This window comes from Trachymyrmex cornetzi, unplaced genomic scaffold, assembly GCF_001594075.2.
Source record: "Trachymyrmex cornetzi isolate Tcor2-1 unplaced genomic scaffold, Tcor1.1 scaffold1540, whole genome shotgun sequence".
Taxonomy (NCBI): Eukaryota; Metazoa; Arthropoda; class Insecta; order Hymenoptera; family Formicidae; genus Trachymyrmex; species Trachymyrmex cornetzi.
The window spans coordinates 52693-71788 of NW_017296136.1; the positions used below are offsets into that span (position 1 = coordinate 52693).

At 30.2% G+C, this 19096-nt stretch overlaps 4 protein-coding genes across 12 annotated transcripts in view; 2 read left to right on the forward strand and 2 right to left on the reverse strand.

Annotated features, from left to right (window-relative positions):
- The window catches only part of LOC108758214 (ABC transporter G family member 20), a 21665-nt gene extending 11918 nt beyond the window's left edge, over positions 1 to 9747 (forward strand). For all 6 annotated transcript variants that reach the window (XM_018503032.1, XM_018503033.1, XM_018503036.1 and 3 more), the window contains 8 exons: positions 4891 to 4980; positions 5160 to 5269; positions 5376 to 5764; positions 6913 to 7028; positions 8423 to 8493; positions 8606 to 8694; positions 8878 to 9054; positions 9401 to 9747. In XM_018503032.1, the coding sequence (XP_018358534.1) occupies positions 4891 to 4980; positions 5160 to 5269; positions 5376 to 5764; positions 6913 to 7028; positions 8423 to 8493; positions 8606 to 8694; positions 8878 to 9054; positions 9401 to 9702 (1344 nt within the window). In that variant the 3' untranslated portion in view covers positions 9703 to 9747. The remainder of the gene's footprint in view (positions 1 to 4890; positions 4981 to 5159; positions 5270 to 5375; positions 5765 to 6912; positions 7029 to 8422; positions 8494 to 8605; positions 8695 to 8877; positions 9055 to 9400) is intronic.
- A 289-nt stretch (positions 9748 to 10036) lies between these two features.
- On the reverse strand, positions 10037 to 11337 carry LOC108758213 (uncharacterized). 3 transcript variants are annotated; one of them, XM_018503030.1, is made up of 6 exons: positions 11184 to 11337; positions 10985 to 11061; positions 10824 to 10910; positions 10635 to 10716; positions 10437 to 10525; positions 10037 to 10273 (listed from the first exon to the last, which is right to left on the reverse strand). In XM_018503030.1, exons 2-6 carry the CDS (start codon positions 11030 to 11032, stop codon positions 10076 to 10078), a joined length of 504 nt encoding a protein of 167 aa, XP_018358532.1. In that variant the 5' UTR covers positions 11033 to 11061; positions 11184 to 11337; the 3' UTR covers positions 10037 to 10075. The 3 variants fall into 3 exon arrangements, with proteins under 3 accessions (XP_018358532.1, XP_018358531.1, XP_018358530.1); XM_018503029.1 differs by having other exon boundaries at positions 11138 to 11336; XM_018503028.1 differs by having other exon boundaries at positions 10985 to 11336.
- Positions 11338 to 11664: 327 nt separating this feature from the next.
- Positions 11665 to 14150, forward strand: LOC108758212 (uncharacterized). Of its 2 annotated transcripts, none has more exons than XM_018503025.1 (4): positions 11665 to 11918; positions 12291 to 12602; positions 12832 to 12985; positions 14069 to 14150. In XM_018503025.1, the coding sequence occupies exons 1-4, from the start codon at positions 11763 to 11765 to the stop codon at positions 14134 to 14136; spliced, it is 690 nt and encodes a 229-aa protein (XP_018358527.1). In that variant the 5' UTR covers positions 11665 to 11762; the 3' UTR covers positions 14137 to 14150. The 2 variants fall into 2 exon arrangements, with proteins under 2 accessions (XP_018358527.1, XP_018358528.1); XM_018503026.1 differs by having other exon boundaries at positions 12477 to 12602.
- A 270-nt stretch (positions 14151 to 14420) lies between these two features.
- Positions 14421 to 19096, reverse strand: part of LOC108758211 (uncharacterized) — a 5859-nt gene continuing 1183 nt past the window's right edge. The window contains exons 2-7 of the mRNA XM_018503024.1: positions 16149 to 16410; positions 15725 to 15854; positions 15333 to 15463; positions 14917 to 15063; positions 14668 to 14844; positions 14421 to 14599 (exon numbers count right to left, since the gene is read on the reverse strand). Of these exons, the coding sequence (XP_018358526.1) occupies positions 14485 to 14599; positions 14668 to 14844; positions 14917 to 15063; positions 15333 to 15463; positions 15725 to 15854; positions 16149 to 16410 (962 nt within the window). The 3' untranslated portion in view covers positions 14421 to 14484. The remainder of the gene's footprint in view (positions 14600 to 14667; positions 14845 to 14916; positions 15064 to 15332; positions 15464 to 15724; positions 15855 to 16148; positions 16411 to 19096) is intronic.

The following is a 19096-nucleotide window of genomic DNA, read 5'->3' on the forward strand; positions in this document are numbered from 1 at the left end:
CCCAACGATGGCAGGCCCTGTTAGGGGCACTCACGTCAGGGCCCATTCAAGGCCTGTTTAGGAAATTCCATCTAGAATTTTCCTTTCTAGGCCCTTTCTAGGCCCAACGATGGCAGTTCCTGTTAGGGGGACTCACGTCAGTGCCCATTCAAGGCCTGTTTAGGAAATTCCATCTAGAATTTTTCTTTCTAGGCCCTTTCTAGGCCCAACGATGGCAGGCCTATTTTAGGGTATGCCTATTTGGGCCCAACGTTGACAGACCTATTTTAGGGCATGCCTGTTCAGGCCCTACATGGACGTAGGGCACGCCCCGACAAAATTCTACCCGGGAAGTAAAATGATTCCTTGAAAGAAAGTCCCTAAATTAATTTCGAAAAAATTAAATTCGAAAACAAAAGTAAATGTTTTGATTTTTTATTTTGAGTGGAAATTAATTCAGGGACGTGATATTTCTGGAATCCCGGCGAAAACAGTTTATTGAGAGTTTATAAGAAGTTTGCTTAAGTGTTAGATAGATGATTTATTTCAGTTTTTAAACATTTATCGAATTGTTTATAAGGTTTATAAGAAATTTAAACATGAAATTATTTAGGAGATACTCATTTAGACTATATTTAGCAGGGTTGGCAAGTAACGCGTTATTTGTAACATCGTTACCGTTACAAGTTACTTTTCTCGGTAACGGATGGATAACGACGTTACATTTTCTTCCGAGTAACGTTCATGGTAACGCAATTACATTTTAGAGGTAACGGTAATGATTTCACTAGTTACTTTTATCGTTACTTTATTTCTAATTACGTAAAAGTTTAGTAGTAACTGTAGCCCTAGAAAACAGAGATGAAACATTAACGGTCTAATTGGCTGTCTAAATCACACGACGCCTTTTTTTCATCGTATTCGCAGTTTACATGTATAGACTAACTCAGATATAATCTTTACGGTATATTTAATTTCTTAAAATAAAATTTTTTCTGTGTCAGACCTCACAAATTAAATATATGTATATAATGCAGATTATAAGCAATATTATTTTTTTATTATAATATAATTTTACTCTTAGAGTATTCACGATGAGTTATTCGTATCTTGTTTCTTTTCTTCGAAATACTGCACCTGGCTAAATAATTCTTTCTATCCTTTCTTTCTTTTTAAATATACAAGGTGTCTCATAAATGAGGTCGGGGCCGCATTGGAGGCGTAGAATGGGTCAAGTGGAGCAAAAAAGTCTTATAACATTTTGAGATATCGGCTGTAGTTTTCGAATTAAAAAAGGAAACGTCTAAGCCAATGTACGGTGAAGCCGCGCCGCGCAAATTTGTAGCACGGCCCATCGCACCTCGCTCCATAGCAACGCGTCGTTGGCGCGCGGAGTTGAGGGGAGCGAGGAGCAGGATAGCGCTTCGCCGCCTGGCATGGCGATCCTGTGTTTCCGTATCGCACCTACACTATCCAAAAATGTTAATTTAGCTGAAGTTTTCCTTATCATTTCTTAATCTTATCATTTCCTTAACATTTGTTATCGTTATAAATCACGTTATTTATCACGATTAAATACGTTTTAACACAATTAGATATGTTAAGCGATGTAATTAATTAATCTTGCCATGGACCGAGGCGCGATGGGCCGTGCTACAAATTCGCGAGGCGCAGCTTCACTGCACATTGGCTTAGACGGTTCCTTTTTTAATTCGAAAATTACAGCGGATATATCAAAATGTCATAAGACTTTTTTGCTCCACTTGACCCATTCTACGCCCCCAATGCGGCCCCGACCTCATTTATGAGACACCCTGTATAACTTTATCAATGTTTTTTAAAGATGTTAAAATATATATAAGAATCTATTCATAATTTTTGTACATTTGCAAAAATTTTGGAAATTAATCCACACACAAACGACCCATCATGCATAGTAAAAGAAAATTAGAGAATATATGTATCAAGAGTTAAACGCATAATTTAAAAATATCTTATTAAAAGTAATACGAAAAATTAATTTATTTAAGTAAAATTACAAAAATTACAAAACATGCAGTATATATTATGTGATATGACAGCATCTATTTCATTAATGAAAATAACGCACAATGTTTATTATAGGCATATATTTTTGGGCTCTATTAAATTCTCTATTTCTCTACTAAAAAATATAATTTTTTACATTTACCGCAAAAATTTTCATATAATATTCTATTAGTGTCAAGAAAAAAAAGTAACGAAAAAGTAACTACTCGTTATATTTTGAGTAACGATAACGGTAACAAGTTACTTTTGCAAATCAATAATGAGTAACGGGAACGAATTATTTTTTAGGGAAAAGAACGGTAACGGTAACAAGTTATTTTTATGAGGTAATTAATATGAGGGTTGCCAACCCTGATATTTGGATATGTGTTTCGATAGAAAAGTATTGTGTGATATTTTTAAAATGTTGCAAATGTTTAGATGATGTCTTAATCCAAACACCCCCTCACACGTGCAATATTCCGAAAATACCACACAATACTTCTTAAGGGAGGTTTCACCTTTGCCGGCCGTAAAATTAGCTCAATTTCATGAAATTTTTAAAGAAAATTTATTATATACAGAACAATATGGCGTTTTGCATGAAATTATGTAATCTCTAAACAGTAAAAAAAATATTTTTTAATTAGACGAATATGTATTTTAATGTCTCCAAATGACGATCGACTTAAGGGTCATCTGCAAAACTCGTCTCCATGACGGAAGTAATATTAACTCTGCAAATCAACTAAAATAAAAATTCTTTTTATTTTTATTAATTATATGAGTGTCGCTATGACAGGAACTAAAATAATGTCAATTGCCTGAAATTTGTCAAAATGGTGGCATTAAAAAAAAAATTAAATTTTTGTCCTAAAAATTTGTTACTTTTTTGTGAATAACAAATCGAATATTTGTTGTAAAATCACGATTCTAGTTCCTGCCATGCGCAAAAGTATTAGGATCAAGAGGAAAAAAAATTAAGTCAATATCTTAATCCATTTTCGAGTTATTAGTTCCGTCAGGTCGAAAAATGTGGTTTTGAGAAAAACGCGTTTAAAGTTTTGGTTTGACTTTTTCCACATGTAACAAGTTTTTTAGTGCACTTACGATGCAATACCAGGGCCATATAATAATCTTTCTTCATCTTCAAATAACTGATTTTCCATCAATCTGTCCAATCGCCGAGCTGTTGTTCTAACTTCTCTTGATGATTCTGACATGATAATTTGCTCTGGTAAGCGCTTAAAGGCCCCGTGCGTCCTCACGTATTTGAGCTCATAGCTGCGTTAATATTGCGAATTTAAAAAAACCTTTTACAAGGATATTTTACACATAGGTGTTAAACTTAATTCCTGCCGCTCGCTACTAGAGGGTGCTGTCTCCAACGCTGGCGAGTTTCGACGATGAAGTCATATGTCTTTTGTAGTTTAGACATTGTTGAAAGTGACTCAATCCTCACAGATTAGATTTCTCGACGACAAAAAGATTTTCCAATCGATTGAAAATGAATCGCGATAAGCTGTTTTTCCAACATGTGCTTCTTCACTACTTCGACTCAAGAAAACCGCAGCTGAAGCGCATCGCTTATTATCCGAAGTGTATGGTGATGAAACTCCATCGGAAAGAACATGTAGAGTTTGGTTTGAACGCTTCCGAAACGATGATTTTGATGTGAGAGACAAAGAACGTCCAGGACAGCCGAAAAAATTTGAAGATGTCGAGCTGCAAGAAATTGCTTGATGAGAATCCAGCTCAAACGCTTTTAAAGTTGTCGAAACAGTTAAATGTTACTCCAAAGGCCGATTGAGTGACGAATTGATGCAAAAAAAATCATCCGTAGCCAACAATCGACGCAAAGTCATTTTGTTGCATGATAACACTCGACCGCACGTCGCGAAAAGCGTGAAGCAGGCACTTCTAGAGCTTGAATGGGAAGTTCTCCCGCATCCAGCGTACTCCCCTGACTTGGCACCGTTGGATTACCATCTCTTCCGATCGATGCAACACGCACTTACGGATACACACTTCTCCATTCACAACGAAGTCCAAAAATGGGGGGATGAATGAATCGCCTCGAAAGACACCGCGTTCTACCGTTGTGGGATTGCCCTGTTGCCAGAGAAATGGAAAAAAGTAGTACAAAATGGAGGAAATTACTTTGATTAAGGTATTCATTCAACTTCCCTTTGAAACAAATCAATTTTGGAGACGAAAAAAACGGCAGGAACTAAGTTTAACACCTAATATGTAGGAATCAAAATAAATAAAAAAAAATTTCGATTTTTTTTAAGCCTGCAAAGGTGAATCTCCCCTTAAACGCCTATCGAACGTAGTCATAAATATCTCCTAAATAATTCCATGTTTAAATTTCTATCACATAAACAATTCAATAAATACACAAGTAGAATATTAAAGCCTATAACGGTCGAAGCTAGATTTTTAATGCTTTAAATAATTCAATGTGAATTATATATATATTATACTATTAATATATACATACATATATACAATATTTGCAGTCATTCGAACTGCGCACCGAATTGCTTTTCCGGACTTATATAAACACAATTACTGTAATAATGTTACGAATTAAATTAAATTGACAAGCAAATTTTTAATAATTTTAATGTTCAATCCGGTATCATATTAGAAAGATGTTAGTGTGCTGAAAAACTGTAAATAAATTTATTGCAAAAAATATTATCTCGACCGAGAGTCGAACCCGGATCTTTTGTATTCCATACGAGCGTCTTAAACTTTTAAACCGAGGCTAATTAAATAAATGTTTTAAAGATACGAGAAACATGTACTTAAAATTTGAGTATTTATGTTCTCAATATAGCTTATTAAAACATTTTTTAATATCTCTTTATTTTGTAGGACGAAATAGATGAAATGAGTGGTGAATTCGGAGATAATGTGAGCATATCTAGTCGACGGAAAAGTGTAGTCATTGTGGATGATGGCAATGTACGAGTAATAATTTCTTATACCATATATGTATAGCACTTTTAATTACTTATTAATTATTAAACAGGGCTATTTAATGATTATTTTTATAGTAATTATTTATTAGTTTAAATAATTTTTTGTATAAATTAATATAATTGCTAAATAAATTTTATTTATTCTTGTATATCTTTTAATAGGTATCAGCATTGCCACCGGAAGAAAAAGGTTCTTCCAAACATACTATTAATCCAATGCACATGAAAGCTCTTATCTGGAAAAATTTTTTATGGATGTGGCGAAACGTCGGGTAATCAAATTTGTTTAATCACATTTCTATATTAAATTTTCTTTCACTTCTTAGTTTATTGTCTAATTGTAATTTTTCGTCTCTCATTTTCACTTACATCTTACAGGATGATGTTATTTATCATTGGTTTACCCGTCGCCCAAATAGTCCTCTTCTGCATCTCCATTGGTAAGGATCCCATAGGATTAAAATTAGCCGTTGTCAACCACGAACTCAACAACAGTATGCAACCGTGCATTCCTCCTGGAACCGGATGCGATTGGTCGCTATTAAGCTGCCGGTATCTTCAGCACTTACAGAAAAAAACTATACAGTTGTTACCTTACAACAGTGATGAAGAAGCCAGAAATGCAGTGATAAAGGGATGGGCATGGGGCGCTATAACGTTTCCATCCAACTATTCCGAAGCTCTCATGGCAAGGATAGATTACGGCAGAGATGCCGAGGAATGGGATATTAATTTCTCGGAGATGGAAATTATCATGGACATGTCTAGTAAGTCTTTGAACGTAAAATAGAACGAAATAATTTTTCATGTTTTTATGTAGCATTCTAAATGTTGCATTTTAAAAGACTCAATCTTAAAAAATAAATATCTTCCGATAACACTGCCCGACGTTTTAAGACTTTTTTTCTGCTGTTTGAATAAAAGATACCATTTCCGATGTATTTTCGCGCGCTGAACACGAATCCGGCAATAAAATTGCTCTATCACGTCACATTTTTTAGAAAAGTGAAGTTAAAAATGTCAAAATTGATGTTTTTTGACATATTTCTGATTTTTTTGCTAGCGAAGTAAATTTTTTTTCTACTTTTATTTACGGCATCTTAAACAGCCAACTTTTGTCTTTAAAATATATTTTTTTTAACACCGTACGTTTTTTTTTTCACCGAGATAATCTCTGCGTAGACACAAAGAAAAACGTTTTGTGCCAAAAATGTCTTTAAAGAAAAAGAAGTTAATAAAAATTTTTTTACTTAATTTAAATTTGAAATTCTTTTACAAATGTTTAAAATTCCAAAATTAATATTGTAAACAATATTTTTTAAATTAAATTAAAGCGCAAATGACAAATTTTAGTGATAAACGTTTTTTGCGACGACAAATTTTTTCATGTTGGATCCTCCACTTTGAATTTCGAAAATTTGATTTCAGATTCGGATTTAGTGACCTTAAAAACTTTGCTACTAAAATCATTACACAGTTCTTAAAACTTTTTCTTGAAAAACATTTTTGGCACAGAACGTTTTTTTTTTGCGTGACTACGCAGAAATTATCTCGGTGGAAGAAAAAACGTACGGTGTTAAAAAAAATATATTTTAAAGATAAAAGTTGGCACTTTAAGATGGCGTAAACGAAAGTAGAAAAAAAATTTACTTCGCTAGCAAAAAAATCACAAATATCTCAAAAAACGTTAATTTTGACACCTTTAACTTCACTTTTCTCACAAACCTGACGTGATAGAGCAATTTCATTACCGGATTCGTGTTCAGCGCGCGAAAATACATCGGAAATGGTATCTTTTATTCAAACAGCAAAAATCACGTCAAGCAGTGTAATTGATAAAAAAAAATTACATAATTTTTATTTGAGAATTCTAATATAAACGCGTATACTACTCTAACGCGATATACCTTCGCAGATCAACAAATAGGCCAGTTATTACAAAAAGATCTCTTATACGCATATCTGGATTTCGCTAAGGAAGTCACTGTGGCCTGCAACTATAGCGAGAAGTTAACGAGCATACCCATAAGCGTAAGTAAACAATTACGGGTGCGTTCCGATATTCACTGCCAGTGTTGAAAATCTATACTGCACATAACGTATACTGTATAGTTTCAGCACTGGAAGTGAATATCGGAACGCATCCTATGTTAATGTGTTCATATAGGGTCGCCAGCAGTTACAACAAAACTAACGCTTGACGAACGCTACACGACTGTCAACTGACGGCCAAGATTCTATCAGCCAGTACTGGGCCATCACCGGCAAATAACTGGCTAAAAGCTGGGCCCAATACTGGGATCATCCATCCAGTACTGCACCAGTAGTTTGCCAATACTGCGCCTAGTATTTCTTCTCGAGAATTCTTTCTTGAGAAATTCTCGAAAAAAATAAATTTAAATTTCACACTTCTTGAGAAATTATTGTTATTTCTTGAGAAATCAAAAATTGTGTTCCAAATTATTACTGATATGAGAACTCAAAGCTTGAAACAACTTTTCGATACATTGTGTACCATTAAACCTACTTTCACGTAAAATGAGTTCAATTTTTCCATTGCAAATGATTTTATAACAAAAAACTATTTCGACTGGCTAACGTAACGTTAAATGCTTCCTGTTTGTTTTAAAGGATATTTCAAACCACACAAATTTAATTTCTAGAAAAAAAGAATAAATAGAATCGTTTAAATTTATTTTAATGATTCACAATTTATGAGAGAACACAAATATTTCAATTTGTATGTAGCAATTGTTAGTTGAAAACAAGTGATTTTTCTTTTATAAAAAGTTTTTTAAAAAGTTATATATTTAAATTAATTTATAAAAAATTATTTGAGTACAAATGTATTTTATTTCTCATCTCTATTAAGTATGTAATATACTTAATAGTATAATTATAATATGTACTGTATATTTCTATATAAATTTATATATATATGTATAAGTATTAATATAAAATACAAAGATGTAATTAATCGTAAGAGTTAAATCATGTTTTCTTTTATTATATAGAATTTTTTGAGATTTCTCGAGAAATCTTGTGAAATTAAAATTTCTCTATTAAACCTATAGTGTCAAATTTAATTATCGTTGTAGTATAAAATAACGATATATTTAGTAGGAGCATTGGCGACTCACAATAAGCTAAATTTGACAGTATAAATTTAACAGTGTGTATTTCTCTTTCTCTAGAAATAAAAAATGTCGAGAAATCAGAAACAATAACTGCGCCAGTACCTGGACTGTGGCAACCAGTAATGGCCCAGTACTAGACCGATTATAAAACGTATACGGAAGTAAAAATAATGTTTTGTTTAATTTCTGTCACTATATGCATAGCGTTTTAATATTATAATTTTTGTTACGTTATTATAAATTATTATTTACAACAATTTATATCTATTGTTATAATTGTTACGTTAGTTTAAAACGCCAATCTTCGGACCTCATGATCCTAATTTCACGGATTTTGCAGCACCCGGAGTGATTCTAACGTAAGTATATTTACCTTAATGTCAACATAATACAATAATGTACATATACATTAAATTTAATTGTCTTCTTTCAAAAAAAACTTGTTGACATTAAAAGAATTTGTTTTTTCAGAATTATTTTCTTTCTCTCAGTCGCATTGACGTCGGGCGCCATGCTGCTTGAGAGAAATGAGGGTCTGCTAGAAAGAAGCCTTGTATCAGGTTTGTATAAACAAAAGAGAAAAAAATTTTAAACCGTAATAAGTAAAAGATGTATTCCGATCCTAGATAAATCCTAGATAAATCCTAGATAGATAAATCTTGGGATACACACATATCTGCTGGAATTTAAATTAATAAATCTTGGAATTGATAAATAATTAATTTTTTTTTAATCTTATACAGGCGTCACTGGTACGGAGATTCTCTTTGGTCAAGTAATCACGCAATTCACGGTAATGTTCGGGCAAGTTGTGATGGTCCTTATAGTCTCATTCGCGATCTTCAAAGTTACTTGCGAAGGCGACATCGGTTGGATCACCGTATTAATCACCCTTACGGGTCTTTGCGGCATGTGCTTCGGTAATCCGTTCATTATCTTAATATTGAACCGTTGTGTGTGTGCGTGAAGTATCAAATCCCAAAAGTTTTACAAAACTTTCTTACATAAAATTTTTTATAATTATTATGTTTAAATGATATAATTCTTTTGCAAAGATATACTCAATTTTTATTAAATGTTCGCGATTATTATCAAGTTACAATAACTTTGAAAAAACGTAAAAAGAAAAAATCGAAGATTTTTTATATAGGAGATTATGAAAAAAGTGTTTTCTTGCCAAAGAAAACGTAAAAACGTTATACTACACTTTTATTGACATATACTTTGTTTCTTCAAAAATTGCTCGAAAACAAATTTAATTTTCAGGATTTGTAATTGCCTGTTTCTGTGACAATGAAAGGAGCGCCACATATGTGGCGATGGGTTCTTTTCTACCAATTGTGATGTTGTGTGGCATTATCTGGCCCATAGAGGGCATGCATCCCTTTTTGAAATATATTAGTTTTTTATTACCCCTAACAAAGAGCACAGATTCGATGAGATCAATGCTGGCCAGGGGTTGGACAATATCAGAACCGTCGGTTTATTACGGCTTTATCTCTACTCTCATCTGGATCAGCATTTTCATGAGCTTGTCGATATTGCTAATTAAATTTAGAAAGGGTTAATTTAAAGAAAATAATCTTATAAATATTGTATATATAAAATGGAGTTCACCAAATCTCTCTATATAAACTGTAATTTAATGAAGTTAAATAAATAAAATAATTCTAATTGTTATACATATTTAGTAATTATATTACGTACAATCTAATTCATGTAAAATTAAATTAGATTTCAATTTATTTAAATAAAAATCTTCTCATTTTTTGTTATTATAATTATTGTCAGATATTCTTGGAAAAAAACTAAATCAGCTTTCTTAAACATCCGAAGTTACACATATTTGTATAAAAAAGTATTATATTGTTGTATAATTCATAGCATATAATATTAAAACAATATAAATGTATAATGTAATATTAAAAATCTGAAACATTTCTAAATGACTTGCCGTGTTTGCTGATGAAAAAGACAGAAGACTTGTAACCAATTGTATAAGGTAAACATTGCTTGCAATATTTCATTGCGTTTGACGTGCAAACCATCTAGGAAGAATCTCACAAAGAAGACAATGATCTCCACAATGATGACACAGAGTTGCATGAGCAACCATGGTGTATGTAGCATAGGATATTCCTGCCAAAATAAAGCTATGTATTTATTTAGAAGTAATGGTTGCTTTTATAAGTTTTTATATATGTATATATATATATAAATATCATAATATATACATAAAATATCATATAATTTTCATAACATTTTTAAATAAATGTTATTTTTTAAATACTTTTTTACTTACTGTGATCGCGCCTAACATAATTAAAGTATAATGCTCGATTCCCAGGATTGACGTCATTAACTTCAAATCTCTCTCGACAGTAAAGGGTACTGCAATTATTATTTATCAATTTACAATTTATTGACTTCCTGATTGCAGATGTATAATTAAAAAATTTTCAGTTATTGAAATACTATCTAATAATACAATAATTATTACCTTCTTGATTGTTCCTATGGTGAGATGACATTCTAGGAATTTTATAATTTATTGTACGTATTATGTCAAAAACCGTGACTACCTGACGAAATTTTTTATTAATAGTATGTAGCACTTAAATGTTCATTTATTTTTTTATCTGATATATGTATTTAAATTAGCAAGATGGGAATATTACGATAGACTAACGGTCCCAATGAGGCCTAGAACAATCACATATAATGAGCTACCCATTACATAATTATTGCACAAGGAACAGGCCATTCGTCCGATTTTCTGCAAAATAAAACTAGTGTTATTACGACAATAAGAATAATTGTTTTTGAAAATTGTAAGAAATATTTAATTACTAAGTGTCCACTATGGACTCTAAAGTTTCGTCGACTGTGAAAGGCCATAATTCACTTTATGTCCCAATTTTTTGAGTCTGGAAAAATTGTGTCCCTTCTTTAAATTAAAATGCAAATACAGAAATGCAAATATGTTAAATAGTTTAAACGTACCGTTTAATAACGGATGTGAGTTCAACAAATTTTATTATATTTGCACGTTTACTTTCCGAAAATTTTAGAGGTTTGTTTTTCGCTCTATGAAATTGCACCTTCATGCATTTTCAATTATCGCAATTTAAACATGAGCTATAAATTAATATATGTGAATTTGAACGTATTTAATGTAATCAATTATTCCAAGCAAATCAATATAATTGGATCAAACACACTCGATATAATTTTAACATAAAGAACAGATTTTTGACAGGATTATTTCACACGAGATATTTATTCGTACAAATACATAAATTGTATAAATAATATGTAACGTGTTAATAAAAATAGTTTATAGTTTTTAAAATCGATTCCACGATCGATTTGCGTAGAATCACAAACAAAGTCAATAACGCGAAGTTTTGCAATTATAACAAAATAATTATGTAATTCAATTTTTTCTTTTTATCATCGTTACATTACATTGATTAATTGGTTTTCCATTCTACATTACTTTTTAATCCTTATCTCGTTATATCGTTTTGCAAATTTATCAGTTTGCTGCGTAATTTCTATATTCTTTGTTACATGTGTATGCTATTTATTACTTAAAAAATAATATAAGCCATATTTAACATAATGTATGTGCATTTTAAGTATACTAATACATTTGGCTGATAAAAACAAATTTATCAATCATTTACGTGACCTATCAATTCCAATGGATCATCAATCAAGTCGCGTTCAAACCATTCATAAAGATTATCTGGAAAGAATGAAAGAACATCGAACAAAAATGGTACATTAATATAATATTATAATATTTACATACATTATAATGTAATGTATTTTTTTTTTAATTGCATACGTATAGTCCACGCTCAAGGCGTGGGGGGAACATACATATAATACACAAAATATCTACTTTATAGATAGAAATATAATTATACGTAGGTAGTTCGATAAGTCAATGACATTTTAAAAGAAGACTATGTTAAAAAATAAGTCAAATTTAAAAAAAAGTTTAAAAAAGTTATTCATTCACCAAATTTTCCTTGAACATAATAAGTTCTTCATATTTTTTTTAATAATATGAATTCAATATACTTCTATATTATTCAATTTTTTGAAAAACGAATTCTTTTTCACAATTTTGTTTATCTTTTTGCAGTTAACTGAAGCTAAAATATCACCTCATTTATTTAAGACTCATTCCCAAGTAATTAAGAAAGATGAGAAATTGCTGAAAAAGAACATTTTTTACCATGAAGGTTTCAAGATAGTCAGAGCAATGTCGTTGGCATTATTGATATTGATTTTGTGTTATTATGGATCAACGGAATACAGTGTTTTGCAGAATGGGCAGATTCTTCGTGGTTTCCCCTCCAGAAAGGCTGTCTTGACATTTAGTTTCGGCTATTCCATCTCACGCACCACACTATCTGTAGTTACAGTTGGCATGCTTATTTATTCCATTTTAATGGTAAACAAGATTATTATCAACTGATATATCTAATTTTTTATATACTTTTCTATGTTTCAGTTTCATTTTATAAATCTTGATTACTTAAAAATAATATAAGCTATAATTAACATAATGTATGTGCATTTTAAGTATACTAATAATTTGGCTGATAAAATAAATTTATCAATCATTTACATGACTTATCAATTCCAATGGATCATCAATCAAGTCTTATTACGCATTTTAGAAGCAGCCGCAACTTAGTTTGCCTTTCATAGGCTTCTTTTTAGCCGAGTTGGTGTGCGATTTCTGTGATGTGATTATAATGATCTGGTATTTCTTCGAACATCTTCAAATACAAACTGCGTTAGTTTATACTGCAGGACTTCTTCTGTTGCTTTGTAAATATTTTTATCCGTCTTTCATTTTTTACGGAGAAACAATTATTGCAAACAGAAATCTGATACATATACGGATTGTCCCATAATTCACTCGACAACGCTCGTAGGCAGGTAGAGCGGACTAAAATGAGTCCGCTGCAAAAAAACTGCAAGAAACAAAAATTGTTTATTTTCTTCTCGTAGAACTTTAAGAATTTTTTTAGAATTTTTTATCAATGTTATAGTACTGCATTTTCTTATTTTTACTAACATGAGAAAATAAGGTATTAAAAAATTCTGAAAAAATTCTCAGTACTTTATGAGAAAAAAATAAACAATTTTGTCTCTTACAGTTTTTCAGTTTGTGAAGTTAATACTATTTGAGAAAAAAATTATTGAAGACCAATATTCAGCAATTTTTAGTAATTAATATCTTGTTAACTATTGCAAAAATTACAAAATGGTAAAAGACTTTTCGACTCAGTTTAGTCCGCTCTACCTGCCCACAAGCGCTGTCGGGTGAATTACGGTAGGTCCCTATAATGAGAGTCAAGACATGAGGGGCGACGCCCTCGTGATTGATCGTCGCCATTTCTAGGCGCTTTCGATGGTTAGTGAATCTGTGAATTAGTGTGAGCAACCGTTTCATGGTGTAGTAGTACAAACAGACGCGAACGTGTCTATTTGTGCCACGCGTTATTTGTGCTGTTTCCGGCCGACGCCCAGCAATGACGTCCTTCCGGTCTTATGTCTTGATTCTCATTATAGAGACTCTAAATTACGGGACACCCTGTACGCATCTCCTCTGCTCACAATAAAATAAACGAGCTATTACTATAGTAGTAACCAAGTATATATAGAAATAATTTCAGTCAAAGAACTTTTATTAAAATTTTTATACTTTCTCTCTCTCTCTCTCCCCCCCCCCCCCCCCCCTCTCTTTCTCTCAAACTATTTCAAAAATTTTAAAGATATTACATGAAAAAAAATATCATGTATTTAAGATCTGTTTTATTTATTATTTATTTTATATAGTTTATTACCATCTTTTTATTTGTTTTATATAATAAATACTTATATATACGTCAATTTTTTTATATTTAGTGGCAGAAGTATGGACATGGCTGGATATTGTGTGGCTCTACGAACATCGAAACTTCAAAATATGCTAAACAATGATGATAAATATCAAGAATAATAAAAATCGATAAAAATAAAAATTTCTGATTATTCTCCGAATTTCGTATTCCGTGTATACTGTATACACGTTTTTCTCATAAATCTTTTTTAAACAAATCATGCACATGTTGATTCTTAAAAATTAAAAACATATTTATTTCCAAAACATATAAATTTTAATTTCGTAATAGAATTCATTTTTCATGTCATCAAAATATAATCATTGCAGATTTTTTTATTAATTCTTTATTTTTATATTTATGTTTTGGAAAGAAAGATTATATTAAATTCCATGAAATGAAAATTATATCTTCTATGACTTATATAACTAAGTATTTGGATTATATTGTAAGTTCCCAAGATTTTCCAGACGTATACACGGTAGGACAATCGAAAGCGTTGACCGAACAGTGCGATTTTAAATCAAGTACTCGCACCTCGACACAGTTATCAATCCTAAAAAGACAAGAGTTCACAAATATATATGACAACATTCTGTATATACCTCATAAGTATATGTATACCTCGGACAAAATTTGTCCAATGCATCCTTCAAACTATAAATTTGCGTTGCATTCTTGGATATTTCCTGTATTAAAAATCCTAGAAATGCTTGACAATGCACATCTGTCGCTTGTAAATCAATCGTTGGGTCGATCATAACTAATTTGTCCGGCATGCAATCTCGTTTCCCCACTTTACTACAGAAATAAAACAGAAGTGCTGAAAATCGTATTAATTATTTATCTTTAAGTGTTTACCTACTTACTTACTTCCATCGTGATTTATTGACGACTGATAAATTGCAATATGCGCTGGGATGCATTGCAACTCCGGGAAAGTTCCAAAGCAGATACGCTCTCGCCGCCATCAGCAACAATTCATTGTTCAAATTTTTTGCAATACTTGATAATTCTGTTCTAACAAGTATAAATATAATATTAAAATATAATTTTATTGACAAATTGAAATAAACAAAAAACAATTCAATTTTAAATAGACAAAAAGAATTCGTAGTGATAATATTATGTGACATTTTATATCATACGTATACATGTCTAAAATCACGTTTTATATTCCATAAAAAAAGTATCTTTTTGTTATTATAAACATAAAAATGCATAAAAAATATGTATATATTATTCTAAATATTAATTATTATTAGATTCAATAATCTTATATTTATTACTTGCTGAAAAATTTGCCAATTAATAATTCGGCGATGTGAATATTAGCATTTTGGGTGGTCAGTGCCATTTTAAGATAAATTTCCGATGTGTTCGGTGTACTGGAAGTACGCATCAAATTGATTAAGTATATCTATAAAAAAATTAACTTATGATTATTCTTGTAATTAAGATTATATCTTTATTTTCTTTGAATAAAAAAAAAGAACTAACTAAAATGATAGAATCCATGTTTCATCCAAAAAGTTAAGATTAAATGTGTGCGTGCGTGCGTGCGTGCGTGTGTGATCATTCGCAAATATTTATATTAAAAAAGATAACATTTCATTAAAAATTACTTATTGTTAGTCATTTGTATATCAAACGTAAATTAAATAACAGAATTTTGATATACATTCAAATTTGGTTGTTCTCTTGCTGCAGCCTCGATATAACAGAATTCTTTTCCAGACCAGACCTGCGTAGCTTCCTTCACGAAATAGACATTAATGGAACATTCATCCTCGGAAATCTTCAATTCACCACTTGAATAAATTATAATAATTTGTATATTTCTTGATTAAAAGGAAATCATTAATTCATTATTAAGTATAATACATTTTTACATAAATTAAAAAGATTAATTATTAAATGTTAAAAATATTTGGTATAAATTGAAAATATTAATCGATTAAATATTTTTAAAAAATTTATTAAATTATTTTTATTTGCCTTAATTTATTTTATAAAAATAAGAATTTTATCTTTTTATTCAATAGTTTTCTTAAAAATACTAATTTATTAAATTATAATTACTATCTAATAATAATTGTTAGTACCAGCAATTATCATTGTTTGTTATGGGTGAACAAAATATCGCCGTGACAAAAGCAAGAAAAAGAAAACTGAATAGGACAAGACACGCTGCCATAAACGAACTGAAAAGATCGTTCGGCCATCTCCTTAATTGATTTGCGGTGCCCTTAAGCATCAGGCTGTGGTGTCGAATGCTACGAATCGGATCTTCAACGTATACATACGGAAAATCAATGACCTTGTTTTTATCTTCATTCAAGAAAGGAAGTTCGTCTTCGCTAAAACCTAGGAATTTTGTAATCCTTTTTCATAAATATATATTATTGTTTTATAAATAACATTTATTAACAAAATATTATTTGAGCAAATATTAGATATTTTTATCATAAATATTCTCAAATAGTTAAATGTGACTTTTCAATGACGTACGTCTTATTGACGTTATCATTTAACGTCACCTTGCTATATGGATTATTCCATTATCAAATATTATCATATATGATATAAATACTAACATAAATTTTTATAATTACATTGTGCAAAAACCGAAAAAGTTTTTATGAAGATTTTGTGTCTCTTTATACGTTATACATTATAATTGCAGAATTCTGAGAACTTTCGTAAAACTAAAACTTAAAGAAATATAATACTTTCCCGGTAAACAATTTTTCATGTATGAATATGTATAAATATATATAAACGTATATAAACACGAATAAATATTCATAAACATGTATAATTATACATGAAATATGTCCATACATGTTCATACATCCTTCTTTCTTTTGCAAAATTACTTTTTAGTGTAATAGAAATAATAATAGTAATGAAAACATAAAAAATAATTAAAGGGATAATTTTCGCATTCTCTTTGTTTTAGAAAAAAACAAGTTTAAAAAAATGTAACAAAAATTGTTCATACATAATTATGCATAATTTCATATATATAATTATATGTAAAGTAAATTTTTACTGGATCAGAAATCGAGGCTTATTTCGAGCTAATAATATTTAATATTTAATATACACTTTAAATTACAAAATCCAATTACAAAATCATGAAAGTATATCTTACAAACGTTTCGGCTTACTAAGCCTTCTTCAATGTAGAACATATCAAAACTTAACGGAAATAAAAATTAACTACTCCTCATTACATTCTCAACCATTCACCGGTATATCAGTCTTCACAGACAATCGTCAATTACTTGAAAATACATCGAACATCTTCTATCCAAGGTATAGCTTTAGTCTCAAGTTGTCCGATAATACATCTCCTCTTTACAATTCTCCGAATTCTCAGGTGAACGTCTAGAATTCAGATAGTCACAGATCCGACCATCCATTGTGAGTCCATTCGCATTGTGTATTTTATGATATTCTGAGATGACCATAGATTTCATAATACTAATATAATCAAACATAATAATACGAAAACCAATGGAAACTTACGTCAATGTATATAAAATACCGCCTATGAATTCAACAAAGCAAATCTGATTGAGAGGAAAAATCTGGAACGTTGCTTGCTATTCTTTTAAATTCAACTGATATAAGTATAGGTCATGTCAATAATTACGTGCTCACAATGTCTCGTCAAATCTGTTCGACATAATACGATATCTTTCGCTCACGATATATCGATAAGTCTGTTAGACCTATTTCGATTTTTTCTCTCGCAAATCTCATCAAGTATATTCGAATACACTTTGTCCAATAACTCGGTATCTTTCATTAAATTCAATCCGTTAATTTGTTCTTTAATATGAATCATTTCCGAAATGTTCCTTTTCTTATAATTCTTTTCTAAATCAAGAATATTAACATCCTCCCAATTAAAATCATGATTAGTATCAATGATTTGTTTTGAAATGACCGAATGTTTGGACTGGCCTAATTTTATGTTATTACAATGCTCCCTAATTCTCGTCTGTAATTGTCTTCTTTTTGTTTGCCCAACGTAGGACACATCGCAATTGTTACAATTTGTCCTATATATAACATTATTATTCTTTTCATGCGGATTTCTATCTTTGTGGACTTTTATGAATCTATTAAGCTTATTTGTACATCTATAATCTATAGCCTATCATGTTATTAGATTTATCAATAAATCTTGAAATTTTGTTACAAATCGATTTAACATAAGGAAAAACCATTAGATCTCTCATTTCCTTTTCATTATTAGATTTAACTAGTACAGAATTTTTTGTGCTAACGCTGTTATTCTTTTGTTGATGTAATGAGAATGTAATGAGGAGTAGTTAATTTTTATTTCCGTTAAGTTTTGATGTGTTTTACATTGAAGAAGGTTTAGTAAGCCGAAATGTTTATAAGATATACTTTCATGATTTTGTAATTGGTTTAAAGTGTATATTAAATATTAAATATTATTAGCTCGAAATAAGCCTCGATTTCTGATCCATTTTAAATATATTCGAGCATTTATATCAAGTAAATTTTTACATTTCTTCAAACTTGATTTTTTCTAAAACAAATAGTGCAAAAATTATCTTTTTAATTATTTTTAATGTTTTCACATTACTATTATTATTTCTATTACACTAAAAAGTAATTTTACAAAAGAAACAAGGATATATGAACATGTATGGACATATTTCATATATAATTATATATGTTTATGAATATTTATGCGTGTTTATGTATGTTTATACATATTTATACAAATTCATGTGTGAAAAATTTTTTACCAGATTGTTAGAATGATAAATACTAGGGATGGGAAGTAACTCGTTATTTGTAACGAAGTTACAGTTGGAGTTACTTTTTTTCAGTAACTGTAACTTAACTTCGTTACTTTCTTTCTATCTGTAACTATAACTTAACTTAGTTACATCTTTTAAGTAACTATTAACTAATTTAATAGTTACTTTCATAGTTATTTTATATATTTTAAACTTATTTGTCAATTTAGTGTGCGGTAGTGTCCACTTGGCGCTACAAATACTTC

Bases quoted from the DNA above. Each gene is read 5' to 3' on its own strand.
- LOC108758213 (XM_018503030.1), bottom strand. From the start codon at position 11,032: ATGGCCTTTCACAGTCGACGAAACTTTAGAGTCCATAGTGGACACTTA. The intron at 10,911-10,984 runs GTAATTAAATAT...TTTATTTTGCAG, and splicing joins GAGTCCATAGTGGACACTTA to AAAATCGGACGAATGGCCTG. The intron at 10,274-10,436 runs GTAAGTAAAAAA...TTATTTTGGCAG, and splicing joins TTATGTTAGGCGCGATCACA to GAATATCCTATGCTACATAC.
- LOC108758212 (XM_018503025.1), top strand. From the start codon at position 11,763: ATGTGCATTTTAAGTATACTAATACATTTGGCTGATAAAAACAAATTT. The intron at 12,603-12,831 runs GTAAACAAGATT...TACGCATTTTAG, and splicing joins TTATTTATTCCATTTTAATG to AAGCAGCCGCAACTTAGTTT. The intron at 12,986-14,068 runs GTAAATATTTTT...TTTTATATTTAG, and splicing joins AGGACTTCTTCTGTTGCTTT to TGGCAGAAGTATGGACATGG.